This window comes from Apus apus, chromosome 2 (genome assembly GCF_020740795.1).
Source record: "Apus apus isolate bApuApu2 chromosome 2, bApuApu2.pri.cur, whole genome shotgun sequence".
Lineage (NCBI taxonomy): Eukaryota > Metazoa > Chordata > Aves > Apodiformes > Apodidae > Apus > Apus apus.
In genome coordinates, this window is record NC_067283.1 from 62,621,006 (window position 1) to 62,636,358 (window position 15,353).

General features: G+C 37.2%; 1 protein-coding gene across 2 annotated transcripts in view; it reads right to left on the minus strand.

The window, feature by feature from the left end:
- The window catches only part of CDKAL1 (CDK5 regulatory subunit associated protein 1 like 1), a 418,797-nt gene that overhangs the window by 19,951 nt on the left and 383,493 nt on the right, over positions 1-15,353 (minus strand). For both annotated transcript variants that reach the window (XM_051610858.1, XM_051610859.1), the window contains exons 14-15: positions 6,526-6,609; positions 3,722-3,886 (exon numbers count right to left, since the gene is read on the minus strand). In XM_051610858.1, the coding sequence (XP_051466818.1) occupies positions 3,722-3,886; positions 6,526-6,609 (249 nt within the window). The remainder of the gene's footprint in view (positions 1-3,721; positions 3,887-6,525; positions 6,610-15,353) is intronic.

The window sequence follows — 15,353 nt, forward strand, 5'->3', positions numbered from 1 at the left end:
AATCATCCTGAAGCAAAACAAAAAAAAACCAACTGGCAAACACCTGTGCATTTTAATACTTACTATGTCCACCACAATCAGTAAGTCTGATTGTTTTGACAGCTTTTTAACCTGAGTGGCTGACTCTGACATTCCTCCCAACTTTTGTCACAGAGCCTAACATTATTGACTGTCAAGACCTTATTCTAATCCCATCTACTTAGTAATGATTTTCTTCTCTTATGAGAATATGTCAACTGCTAAGAAACTCTCCGTCATTAATACATTAATGGATATACGTATTAGGTGTGTTTTTCATATTTTGAAAAAGCATGATAAAATGATATGCTAGAAATATCCTCATAAATACTGATATTTATTGGCTTCGATGCATGACATTTCATGAAGTCTGTAAATTGCTCTTTGTGTGACATGCTGAATTCTCCTTTTACAGTCCCATCTCTTGATTCCAGTTGGTGACCTACTTCATGTATTTCTTTGGACCAATTTCTCACCCCAGTCATGGAGTTGACAGGGTAAAGAAACAGATCTAGAACTGTTCTGTCAAACACACTGCGTTTCTTGTGGTGCTCCCGCTGAACTTGTCAGAAAAAAATATTGAGGGACGTAGCAGACGAGACAGAGAGCACACAATTGCAGAGTTATTACTCATCACAGCATTTACAGAAGTTTCTTCTTCCTCAGGATGGGTTTGTGGCTTGTTCTGACATCCTCACACTGTGGTGCTCTCAGTTTTAATAACTTTTTTTTTTGGTCATATGATTAATTTCCTTATAAAATGTCCTGTTTTGAAAATACATTTCCTTAAAAAATGTACATTTTGAAATGTTCTCTTTCTGTGAACATTCCTTATTAGATATTAGATTATTTCTAATGAAATTGCTTGTAACATTAGATAGAAGTACAGTGATGCATTTTGAATTATCTTTTATTGTGTCCTATGCAAGCTACTGAAAATACTGTTGATAATGGCAAATAATGCCTCAGATTCAGGCAAAAAATATCATCTTTTTAACTGCTGCAGACTGTCTACAATCCTACAGCCTTGACTCAGCAATCTGTCCCTCTCTCTCACAGTACTTGTGCAACATGCTGAACTGTGAGGTGTGCACTGCAGCCCCAGTAATTTTACACAGTCATTAGGAAAGAGCCAAGAGATTTGTTGAATGGGAATGGACTGAAGTATAGAAATGTTTACAGCCCATTAATACATTGTTTTGATCTAGATTAACTGCCTCTACATTTAAAGCACATTCAGTGCTTCTCTGAACTAGCTCTCCTCATGGACCATCAAAGATGGAGGAGTTGAACGGAAGTCATACCAATGACACCATGAGCCTAGAGTCCAATAGAAATTTCCTGGGCATTTCAGGTAGCACAACAGCTAGAGGATGCTGGTTGGTGCCTAAAAGAGCTTTGGCCCACAGGACAGCTGTGCTGAGCAAAAGAAATGTTCCTGGTCTTAAAAGAGCCAGCTAGCAGCTGGCTACCCATCCTTTCAAGCCTGGGAATGTTAGGCATGCCCTAATTCTTGTTCATTTGTGTGCAAAGTGGGAAGAAGAAAGGGCCATTTCTGTTTTCATTTTTTGCTTTTTATAACCTATTTTAGGTAACTCTTCCTTCTCTCCATGATACAGTTTTATAGCTTGACAATGTAAAAGTTTTCCAAGTTTTCAGTTTTGCATTCTGCCCTTTTGAAAACCTGAGAGACCCTTGGGATCTGCTTGAAGATCCAAGATCTTTGGTTACTTTTGAGGGAGCATCTGAATACACGTAGGTTCTGAGTTGTCTCTTTCTTTCCCCAACCTGCCATCTGTGCACATAACAAGCTATATGAAGGGACATATGACATATGTTGCCCCTTTTATCTTGCTTATAAGCACCTTGAGTCAGGATTACATATTTTGAGCATAACTAGTAGGAAACAATTCCCAGCAGTTCAACCACGCAAAATATAAATTTCACTCACCCAAAATACAATGGCAACTTTTGTGACCAACTGAATTTTTTTTTTCTGGGAACCTAAAGAAAGATACTGATTCTCCACTTACATACGATTTGTTAGGAGGAACTTACCACTAACAATCTCAGTACATGTTCCATTTATTACACATTGGCCTAATGTGATTAAAAGCTCTCAGCTGCAGTTTGCCTGTACAAAAGATGTACCATTAACTGAAGTACTGCTATTCTATTTTTTTCCATAAAGTGGAAGTTCTTAATGTGTTCAGTGGAACAAACATAAATAAGATACTGCCTTGAAGGAGCATTGGCAGCCACAAAGTCATGAAAAGCAATTTGCCTTGTCATTTGCATGCTGTTGTCATTTACTTGGGCACTCCAGGTACCTGTTCATAAATACTCACCTGAATTCATAGTCAAAGGGCATGTGCAGGTCTATACATCTAAATGAGTTCTTATGGAAATTATTAGTATCCTCCATTTCAATAGTTTTATCTCTCATTTTTAACATAGAAAATTTCAGTCAACCGTCTGCTTGCTTATTCCCATGCTACAAGCTCCTGGCAGCACATACTCAGTTTAATGACAGGCTTGGTTCTGTTCCAGCAGATTATTGGGGAAAAAAAAAAAAGTTCTGACGAAAAAATGAGCTGTGTTTAAACAGCTACATAGTCCAACCAGACAATTTGAGGGTTTTGGCTGTTTTTTGCTCTTACAGTCCCTTATGAGGCAAATATACACATACACACAGGCAGTATTCAAAGGAGAGTTTAGCAGTGTGATGGTGCTCAAGTTTCATGATCTGCCAAGCACATCTCAGTAGGTGCATTATTGTTGCTCTGTGTTGCCATAGCAAGGTTTATTGAGAGACCAAGGATCTTCATCTTAGCTTAACACTAGTCATGTAAGGTGTGCATTGATTATTTCTTTTAAATACTATTACTTACAACTTCAACAGCAATGCATATATATTTTAATACTTGTTAACAATTTACTCTAAAGCAGCAAGGTGGCTGATAAACTGCTAATTATCCCTCTTCCATGTGCTAAATTATTGCTACATATTTTTGGAGCTCCTAACAAGAGTACTGGAGAAAGGACATCAAATGATGCTTAGCAATGTGATATACATTTTCATTTCACACTCCATCAGTTTTTACAACTAGAGCTCCAGGAAATGTATGAGAATACTTAGCAAACAGTCATATCTACTGAGGTCTAAAATAAGGATCAGATCTCTTTTAAAGAGAGTTTCATTTTCTTTACATGACTAAATCAGATGTTGCCCTTTTCCCAAAATATTTAAAATATTCAGTACCTCTATTCATCATTTAATTTGAATCTCTGACCCAATTTTGACCTTTTTTAACAGACTTGTAATCAATACATATATTTTTTAAAAACAGCTTTGTAAATTAAAACAAACAGATTCATCCTTCCACTAAACTAGAATTGAATAAAACTTAATTATATCATCACTGGTGTTTAATCTTTCCAGTTCTAGTAAGTTCTTTCCTCATCATGCACCCTGGAACAAGAAGCAAGGGTATTATTGCCTTTATAATCAGCAAAGAAAAGCTAGGGACACCAGCAAAAACAGCTTTTAAAGTCAGATTTCAATCTGTCAGGAAAAATTAAAGCTTCATGCATACATAAAAGGGAGACTATAAAATGATAACAGATACACAGCATGGAATCATTATGCTTGAACAGTTGCTGTTTTACCAGTGTAGTAAAGCAGAAAATGTCTTTTACTCACCTCTGTTAAACCAGAAACTTCTCCTTTTGCTAACGGTCTGGTGATGGATGCAGTGTAAACTCTGGCATCTGACACTGGCTGCCCCTTCATAAAATGTTTCCCAGCTTCATAAATATTCACTTCTACCATCTTACCCATTAACAGAGGATTCTTTGGCACAAGAACCTTTCAAATAAAGACATAGTTACTAAATACCACAACGGATACCAGTGTCTTCAGCTTTGACTCAGAAAACAATTTTTGAGAAATACCAGAGCAAATGTTTAGAAATACAGTCACCAGCATACACTGTAGCCCCTATCACACTTGACCAGTGGCATCTCCAGCTTGCACTCTTCAAGTTTTTTGACTCAACCAATTCCTTGAGTCACGCTTTTATATTGTTAAGAAAATTGGGCCTAAGTTGCAACATTTGAATTCACACTCAAACAGTTCCCAAGGGTACTTCTACTACAGAACCCAAAAAGACTGTTGTAAAGCTTTCTATTATTATATCTAGCTCATTATACTGTTGTTTTTTTGTTTTTTTCTTAAGTGTTTTTCAGTGCGCAAATGCTTCAGGACAGAAACTATGTTTGCACAAGCCCTTATTTTGATTGTGCAGCTGAGATGCATGATCGACAATGAATGTCTGTAAAAATGGATGACTGTGCTACTTGGGTCAGTAACTAATGCCAGCCTTTCCTGAATTTCCACAACCATGATATCAGACAGCCCCATAAGAACGTCACACAAAAGATACCACGTAACAGACGTTCCTAGGTCATGCATGTTACAAATGAAGAGGCCAACACACGGGAACAACACTTTTTTGCTGGAAAAACAAATGGCATTAAAAAGCTCTAAAAGTAGAAAAGCAGTTAAAAAAAGAAAAGTAACTTCCTGACTAAACAATTATATCAGAGGGACTTATTTTCATTTAGTTGAAATCCATCCACACACAAATGTGAGTTTTTCAAACTCATACATATCTTGATTTTTGGTTGGTGAACTTGAAACGCCTTTAAATGGCTTATTTTCAGACAACAGGTGCAAAGAATTTTCAGATGAAAACTCTATGCCAACCACATTTGGAGAGCATTTTGCTGCCAAATAGTGCCTCTCTGATCTCACCTATTGCAAGTGTTGATTGTCCCAGTTGGAGGAAATCATTACCAGTAGTTTCCCTTTTTCCCTGAAAGGTCAAGGTTTTCATGACTGCAGGAGTTTCCAGACCTTAAGATTCTGCTGATTTTCCTAGGCATCTTCCAAGAAAAGCAGACACCTTTGCCTTTCAGAGATGGGCAAGCTGAAACTTGAGTGGAACCAAGCAGCAAACATGAGGCCATCTCCTAATGCTGAGACAGTATTACAATGCAACTGGAAGGTACTGTAAAGAACCAAGCAGCCAGGCTTGGCATACACTCACGCATTGTTTTAAGTATTTGTTATTAAAAAAGCCCCAGCCATATTTCTAAGAAATAAATTTATACCAACAGAAAGCCTCATCTTGACTGTTGCTCCGGCAAAGTGCCCTTGGTACACTTTAGACTACTCTGTTCAATGAACTACTTAAACTACATTCCCAAAACCATTTAATGTCCTGGTTTGAGCCAGGATGAAGCCAATTTTCCTTCTACTGATTAATTTTTTTTTCTTCAGTAAGCTCTCTTTTGACACCTCTGCAAATGTGAACTGCAGTTGTACAATGGAGTCTGTCAGTGTAGCACTGCACTCACGAGCACCAAGTCTTGTCCTTACCTAGGTGAACAGTTGGATGTTACCTTTGACAAGCATGCCACACACAAGATTTTTAGGAAAAATACATATATTTTAATAATTGAAAGTATTTCTTCCATAATACAATTTAAAATTGCTCCCTATATTTTTATATGTACTTTGTGTATTCTTTACCAGTCCCAATCAGGAGATGTATTAGACAAGGGACAAACACCCCATAAAACAACAACACTTTTTTTGCATATACTGTTTTTTCTTTTAATTAATGAAACTTTTGTAAAGCAAGCATTGAACACTAAAAAGCCCCAAACAATTTATATTTAATCTCTATAGGGAAAATCACATTCCTAAAATCTAACTGATAAGCTACAAAAGCAAGGAACAGCAATATACAAGATTAGACAGAGGTTAAAGATGCAACAAAAGAAAAAAAGAGAGCTATAAAAAAGAAAACCCTGAGGAAAAAATCATTAGTGAACCAGATATCTAATAGAAACAGAAATAATAATTTTGTGAAATAGATGCTGTTCTTCCTTCCTAGCTCAAAGATAAAGCTTCTGTGTGGAAAGAATTAATTTGTAGAAAATACATAGAAGGAAATTCAACATATCAGGCAGTGTTAATCTACGGAAGCTTCTGACACTGACTGTTTGAAATTGTTTTTAATTTTTTTTTTTTTCCAAATGGCATTTCCTGAAAGGATTTTCTGAAATATGTACAGAAATTATCAAGATTCAGCTATTCAGAAAACAATGCTTTGGAGACATAGAAATTAAAATTACTGCCATAATCAAGAGCTTCTTAAACTATTCAAATAATGTTACTTGGATATATAGCATGTACCCTTCTCCTGCTGTATGTTCCTAGAGCTACTGTGTACTTCTTAATACAATTTCAGGTAAATTGTATTTACAACACAGAAACAAAATACCTCATAAATAAGTCCTCTGGATGGTCACACCTTTCCTGGAAAATGTTTCTTATTTCTTTACTTGTTTTTTTTTGCACTGTGGCACACTGTGTTGCTGAGATTATCAGAAAGCAAAATAAAACAAGGAGATGTTACTTTGTTCATTTAACCATACCTGCTCATAGAAAGGATTGTGAGCAACATAGTAATTGGAATCAAAGGATTCTTCTGTCACCAGAACTCTCTGCCTCTCACCAACCTGCAAAATAAAAGATAAATGACTCAGAAAAGAAAAATAATTAATTACAGTCAGTAGAGAGCTGCAACAACAAACAAAAATTCTTACTGGAATTAGTAAAATTCTCTGAAGAAATTCTGTGACAGCAAGAAAATGGGGCAGAGAAAGCCATAGTTCAAACTGTCTAAAATAGACAGGGTTAAAAGTCAGAACTGAGGGCTAGAACTGTGGTACTGTAACGGCTTAACATGAAAATCCAGTTTAGAAATGAAAACTTTTACTTATTAACACAGAATTAACAAATAAGAATGGCAGATGTGCACAGAGTCTGGCACGGCTTTACCCAACTAATGAAAAAAAACTCCCTTTCAGCATAAAATTCTGCAATCAATGACAAAAAGGGTAACACCATTGTCCCTCTGCCCTGCCAACAGCCCTGTGCCAAAGGAAAGCACCTGCAGCATGACTTAGAGATGCCACCAAGCTAGCCTTTTTGCCTCCTTTTTATTTAAAATCCACACTTGTTTCCAATGATAGGGCGTCTCTGGATCCCTTCTTGGTGGTTTCACTAAGCTGTACTCAGATCACATTAATTTCCATGACAGTGGAGTCAACACTATGTATTATAAACATTCAGTGAAGAAGAGTTTTAGCAATTCACAGCCACAGCCATACTAAAGGCCAAACCAACACTGGCCTAAAAAGCCCAGTGTTTCAATTATATCTCCTAGCTTCCAAATGCAGTAACACAGGTTAAAAGAAAGCACTGGTTTTACAATTAGTTAAGTGGAAGACCCCAAGACAAATCACTGTCATTAAGGTGTCAAGTAGGTATGAAGCAACACTGGATTTTCCCTGAAGTTCAAAATCCCTCCCACAACACCTTTTTGCTTTGTCCATTACAAAGTGGTATAATGAAGTTTATAGCCTTGTTTCTGCAAACCTTGGGGGACATTTCGCTCACATTTTAAGTCTGATCCCATCTTTTTTTTTTTTTTTCCTCATCCAAATGTGCCCTGGATTACTTCCAAACTATTTGACAAATGTATTCTGCAAATTACAACTGTCGAGTAAGTTAAATTTACTCACTGCTTTTACTGCTGTCACTGTCTTGAGAATCAGAAATGATTTTGCATTTTACTCCAAACTTTTAATATCTGTGAGCAAAGCTGCATTTCAAGACCCTCCCCACTCCTGAAAGACTCCCACCACATCCTAGTGGCAGCTGTTATGTAGAAGTTTTAAGGCCTCTATCATAAGGTCCATGTGAATTAGCAAGAAGCTGGAGATCAGATATTAATGTTTTGATTCTTTAGGGTACAAGCAGCAAAGATTAGGATACAATCAGGATTGGCAGAATTGTCCAGTCAATGGCAGAAAAAAGAACAGGAAGAAATAAGAACAGAAATATGACATCTACATTACTGTGTGTATATATACATGCTGTATACATTAATATATCTATACACACAATATGCATATAATTCTCTAATTGCTGAACAGAAAGACTTCACGGAACAAATCTTGCTGCCCCTTCCCTGTGCACATACCTGGAGTATTTCCAAAGTAAACCCTGGAGAGGAGGGGAGAGAGTGAGCACTAAGCTCATCTCCCCAAAGGCAGTTACAAGTCTCCAGGACTATGAGTGTGGGGTACAGAGCAGAAGGAGCACAAGCCCCAAGTTACACATCCTGGAACAGAATCCTAATAGTAGAAAGTATGTATCATTCTGCATACTTTTAAGATGTGTTAAGAGTTGTTTATAGCACATTTAAAATTTCTGTTCATGTTTCTCTGGGAAGCCTGCAATTACAAATAACAACAGATACAAGATGCTCAGATTTAAGTAACCTAAATCCAGTGTAACCATTTCTCATTCCCCTAAACAGTAAGGTGTTCTTTGCTTTTAAGAAGACAGTTATTAAATTGAAATCCCCAGAGGAGTTTTGTAAATACATGTCAAGAAGGCACTGGAGATTAACATGCCAGTAATAAGATTACAGGGAACACTTCCCCTGAACTGTGAGGTTTTGTTGTTTCTACAATATTTCAGATAATTGCTTTTAAAATCACAACCCAGTATGTTACTGTACTGCTACAGCAAAAGCCTTGGATGTCAAGCAATATGAAAAAGAGGAGGAGGATATGTTAGATAAGCAACATTCACCCTTGGGGAACCCACTGAAAAGCATCATGGCCAACCACCAAGTCATGTCTTCACATTGTATTCTTTACCAATACTGTACCTCAGCAAAACTGACTCAAAGCAACACTGGGTCTGTAACTCATCTCACAACTTCTTGTGGTTCCCTGGTTCTCTCTGGTTCTAACATTCTGCTTTCATTGTCTCTATGAATCCTGGCACTGAGGTAGTCTAAGCTACTTGTGCTATCTTTGCACATCCAGGTGACAGAATGGCCAGCATGGTATGTAAAAAATAAAAACAATTTTTAAAAAATCAAAGGGAAGAGGAAAAGAACACCTGTGTTTGATCATTTGATATAAACAGAGGTTTCTTCAGAGACACATTGCCCGTTTGTCTTATCTTTGCTTCCATAAGCAAAACGAGCTCAGGTCTCCATGTCTCAGTGAGCCAGACAAGAGCTTCTGGACTGAGAATTTCTCAGGAATGGGAAGAAATCAGGAAGACTAAATTTGTCACACAGCATTGAAATTGTAGCATTAAAAGTGCAGAGAGGCCAAACAGCCTATACCAATTTATGTACATACCTAGACACATACTCCAAAGACTGAGACAGCATGCTATGAGTACAGGTAAGCCCAGGAATAGTTCACACTCAAGTTACTGGATTTGTAGCCTTGGCCAAGGCTGAGCTCATATAGGAAGATGATATTCAGCTATTTGCAGACTTTTACCATAACAACCAAAAAGGAAAATTCCATTTAATGAGTTAGGCCACTGGGTATTAATGATTTACAAGACTAATTGGCTACATGCATTTGTAAGACAGAAAATTACTATGTATCCTGCATCCAAGTATAATTAAGAAGAAATATAAGTATGCAGAATGCAGCTTCAATATTGAAAGTTGTTCAAGAGGTGGAATATGTCATAATTTCTGCAATTATTCCCCTGGGATCTCTAAGTGCCTAAGTTTCACCTCTCTCAGAAAGAATTTAAATATGCAGAAACCAGACATGGTATCTAATAACAGCGATAATTATAATAATCTTTGATGATTTTTTTCAGGCATGTACCAGCAGAAATAATTCCATATCTCATTTTTATTTCTATTCTTTCATCTGCTTCCACAGGTATGCACAAGTTGCAGCTCTCAGGGAACTACAATTCTGACAAAGCATCTGGAACAGAGGAAGCTCAACCTTGGCATCTCAGTTTGGAAAGATTCCTATAGAACAAGGATTGATTTATTTATTCCCCCCCCCCCTTTATGGAGGATATAATGAAAATAACACCGAATGAAAAACTTGCCTGGCAACCTCCCTCATCCCAAGATGGCCTGGTAATATAATTTACACACACAATATTTGTTTGCATCAAGAATAACACAGGTGCTGCTGGTTCTATCACTTCCTATACTGTAAGGTAGTTTGTAAGTCTAAGAATTAGCAATCAAATAATGACTTTTATTTAAGTTGGATTTATCCTAAAGGAAGTTCTGACATGATAATTCCAAAACTTAGTTTTTCCTTTACTGAATACCATAAAAAGCAGTTTTTTCCAGCTGGCTGATTTTCTAAAATGAATGAATGGTAAAAAATGTCAAACACCCTTATTGGCTGCAGTCATTTTTTTTTTTTTAAGCAAATCTGAATGGATTACAAAAAAAACAAGATTGGGTTTTAAATTCTGCAGTAGTATGGGTACCAACAATAGGCCCTGTTTACATTCTTTGACACAATATTGCTACATAGCTTCAACAATGGCCTTCAACTTATTATAGCTAGAGCATGTGGCACATTATCTTTCCCACTGTTTCCTTATTGTTCTTTTCTCTGAATTTTGCTAGTTTTAAGAGTCTCTGTTTGGAAAAAAAAATAAAATAAAAAAATTAATAGCCACTGTACTTCTATAATTCTCCCACAGAAGAAAGCATATTGCATACACAGTCATCTCCACTGATTTGCAGACAGTTGTCAAAGCCTCCTTTGAGGCTGAGTTCAATTCATAGTGGAATTGATGAGCATCTCTCCACTGATATTTAAGGAGGCTGGCTTCAATTCTGACCCGAAACTTTGAAAAGAACACCTATCACAGGGCTTGGAAGCCACACAAAAAGCCACTTTCCTTTTTTTGTTATTTAAATACATAACAAAGCAGGCAATTAAAAAAAAACAAACAACCAACAACAACAAAAAACACCTGTCACAATTTGTTTATGTTTTAGCAGATTACTCTCATGTTCAGAATATTTCTGGTAAACATGCATATTTTGACCTTTACTAAGTACAACAATGTTTAAGGAAAAGCAGTTTATAAAGTGTTTATTCTACATCAATTCTGGTATACTTCTCTCCCAATTTTTCAGTTGTGGCCTAATTATTTAAAATAGATTTTAACAATTATGTCAATGATGTGTCCTTCCCTATAAAGCAGAGAAGAACTTCTAGACCTGATTTTATGAATCACTTGAATCCTTCTATAATTAGAAAATAAATTTCTCATAAATTATAATTAAGCAGTCCCTAAGCTTTCTATTTACAAACAGTAGGTGTTTTCTCTTCCTGACAGACCAGTCTAGGTGTGTCACAACCTGTAAAAAAGAACTTTGTAGAAACTTATGACATGGTCCCATTTTGATGAAACTGGAACCCAGCTCTTCACAAACTCTGCTTTGTACTGCTCTTTTCTTGCTATTCAGCACTGCTCCTCCAGCATTTAGGGTGTATACATATCTCCTGTTCTGAAGGTAATGCTGGAGACAAAGAACAGATTTGTCTCAGCTTTTCTACAGAGTTGTTAGAGGTTTAGAAGCGGACATGGGAATACAGTAACATTAAAAAAGTTCAGCTCCTGAGCATGGCAGTTGTTTTGCCAGGATAAAAATACTTTTCTAGCATACAGCATAGACAGCTGCCACTTTACTAGGGCTTATGCTACCACTGCTGTCCAGTTCCAGACAGGTAGGTGCCTCCTTTTTACGATGTTTCTTTCATAACCCTGTGCAGAAATGCATTCACAAGTTGACATTAATATTTAGAGTCCTGTATCTTTCACATCACACAAGCATCAGTCAGATTAATCTTTACAACATGTGTCTGGCCCGTTTTACACCTGAGGAAAGAAAGAGAGAACCTGACCACTCCAGTGGTGCAGAGTAAGTTGCAGAACTCACCACACAGATTTCATTTCCTACACTTCTTCCTCTCAAACCTAGATGATGCTGCCTCAGCCCTACAATACCACTAATTAGCAAGGAACACACAATTCTCATACATAAATCTCACAGTATGAACTGTATGTCCAGTGTGGCTAAATTTTACTATTTCACACTTGCTATGAGTCAGTGTTTTCCCCTTGCTTACATTGCTCAGTTTTTTTTTCAGCCTTGGAAACAGCACTGGGTGGTCATCTTTACATGTAGGGAAGTACTCTGCTCTTAACTTGAGAATTCCAGAATCCCAAGTCAAAAGCAGCCAGCGTTCATCAAGGTGTCACATTTCACTGTCAACCAATACAGCTGACTTTGTCAAACCACCATTATTGAACTGCCCATCTTTAAACAAAGATGCAGGAATTTTCTTTTGAAAGGATTAGATAGAATGTATGATTTATAAAATAATACCTAAGCAAAGTGTCCCCCTCGCCCTTCCTCCCTTTTTTTTTTTTTTTTTTTAAACACACAAGCTTCAGATGTGCTGCTCTTTCCACAGCATCACTGAAGAATTCAGAACGGACACAGGCAACAGATGCCCACTGGACAAACTCTTTTAGTAATTTTTCAGCACAGGCTGACTTGAGGCTGTGCAAGCAGGAAGGAAGGATTAGGCAGAAATTAAGACAGCCAGTTAGTACACAATCAGCATAACAAAGAAGTGCCTCAGACCTTCAGCAGCAGGCCATGCAGCTCATTAAGAGCAAGAGAACACCTCTTTGGTCTCCTTATGAACTTTTTGGCACAGCTACAAGGGAGGGAAAAGGCGGGGAGAGAAGGAGGAGGGAGGTGGAAGTAAACTGCTTCTGCTTTCTTGGCCCATTGCTCAGGCTTCAGGGCAAATAGATCCTTTCTATTACTGTGCACCTGCATCTGACTGCTTCATTTTGATTTGGTCTCCTGCTGTGAAAATGTAGCTTCTTCCAGCACATACAAACCCTGCCATGCAGTTCAGATGAAAATTACATTCAGAGATGTGAGCGGTGACCTAAAAATGACAACTGGTCCTGGAAAGATCTGATTCCTTTTCAATTCAGTAAGTTTGCATTTTGCTTGTCTCTCCTTTTCATTGCCTAGAAAAGGGGTAATAAAAGTAGCATGTTGACAACTCTGTCGTACTACCTCTCCAAACTGTATTTATTGTCTACAATATTACAGAAGGAAAATTAAGTTTTCTGAAACGGGACATATCTGTTGCCTCTTAAAGCAGCCTCTCGTTTGGATCTTTCTGTTGTAAACCTCTGCTTAAGCAGTAAAAGCATGAGGTGGCATCATTGGGTTTTATCCTGGATCCTGCACGATGTTGCCAAGGGACTCTCCCTGTGTCCTAGTGGTCTCTGCAACCCTGTTTCCACATCAGCAAAATCCAATTCTGGATTGTTACACAACTCACAGAGTAGTGACCACAAAGCTGGGTAAGTTGCTATAGCAATATTAAATTCTCTATGAAGAACTGTTTTTTTAAACTATAATGTAGCATGAGCACTCCAGCAACTGCCTTGATGTAATACTGGCAGAAGCCTTGCCTTTCTCTTTTTCAGAGCATCTAAAAAACCCCATAAAACTGTGGCAATTATCTACAGAAGTCGTCTAAATGAGAAGTTCAGTTCAGAATAGGAATAAGAAAAATCTGAGTAGGTAAACTATGTTTAAGGTCTTCCCCTTTCATACTGAAAACAGTTCACAAATGAAACAAAAAAACTAGTTAAAAAGTCTGCCCTTCAGGAAACCTGACACTTAAAATATATGAAACTACACTATTAATGTTGATGTGGAATGGAAGATGGAGTTTAGAGGAAACTTCAAAAAATATTTGCAACTTCCATCCAATTTGGCAATCACATACATTCTGGTGGTATGACTAAACAAATATTTGCTGGTTTTTGTCTGTTCGTTTTTGTTTTGTGTGTCTGTGTGGGTTTTCAAAAATTTTATTTTGCCCCTTTTTTTTTTTTTTACCAAGCTAAGCCTGTGGTGAAGTGAGGCTACCAAGCTTAAAAATATGATGGTCTTTGTTAGGAAAGGCCATCCCTTCAGCTTCTTTTGTGAAATTATTTAGAATTATTTAACATTGGCTGGTTTTGTTGGAAGCAATTCCTTAATATGCAGTGCATACTTCCAACTGATTTAAGCACAATATGAAGTGGCAGTTGCTAAGGCAACAATATGCAATTCCTGTTTCAGTGATCTCTTTCAACAACTGCAGAAGCCCAGACAAGTATCAGTTATATGAGAATTTATAAATCACCTTGGTAAACACCCTATCACACAACTTCTCTGCAAATTACTTTAGGAACTGTTTTCTCAGAATAATGTCTTGTCTACCCTACGGAAAGGAAACTGCTCATCAGTGGCTCTGTCAGAGGGGTGCTGATGTAGCACAGATCAATGCAATACTGTGTTCAGCACAGATTCAGCATCACCAGCTGTTGGAGAGGGTTGTCAGGGATAATGAAAGGCCCTAACATTAGTGTAACTCCAGTTACTTGCAGGTAGAACTGCACGCTGCTGCTTTGTAGACAGGAGAAAGCAGGAATAAGTTGGGAGTAGGTGAAAATACTGGATGCAAGAACACAGTTGATAAAGTGAAGACAGCATTAATACAAACCAACAGTCAGAAATTTCATCCTTGACATGATACTGGATTCCCCATAGTAAGACTGGGTGCTCTTAGAATATATCTATAGCCTGATATTTTTAAATCAAATACATAAAAAATTGGAGTTTGGCTTCCCTCCAAAACTTTAGTGTAATTTTTCTGCTCATCCTACAACTGAAGCCAATGTTCTCTGCTCATCTCATCTGAGAACAAAGAGCAAATGGGATAAAACAGAAAAAAAAATAGGTCCAAAATGACCCTGTGCGCAAAACCAAACCCAACTCTTCCACAAAATCCACTAAAAGATGTACAAATACATTTAATTACACACAAAATAAGTAATGCAATGCTGCAAGCTAATGAAATTAGAATAAAAAATGGTGGCACTAACTGAAAGTTTTAAAAAGTGTTACGTATCAGTTTTCTTTTCAAAAGAATAAAAAAAGCTCCTTTTGCATACATGAATCCCAGGCTCCTAACATCTCAGAAGCTGCTTACATTAATGAGAATAGAATAATGGTATTACTTTCTTTTATTTTGAAGGTGGCCAATATATGATAAAAAATAACACACTTCAGCGTTTTCTTCAATCTAAGGCAAGGGAGGACCCTAAAACTGCTGACACTTCTGCAGGCATAGTGCTGAATGACAAATAACATCAGGGTCTTACAGAAGGACCAAAGTGAATGATTCATTAAAGAGTGCTAAATGTAGTGTGACTTCATGTTGCTTAGAATTTAATAGCCACTACTGTCAAACTAGTTGTGATGCATTTTACTATTTTTAAATAGCATGCCAATTATTTGCAT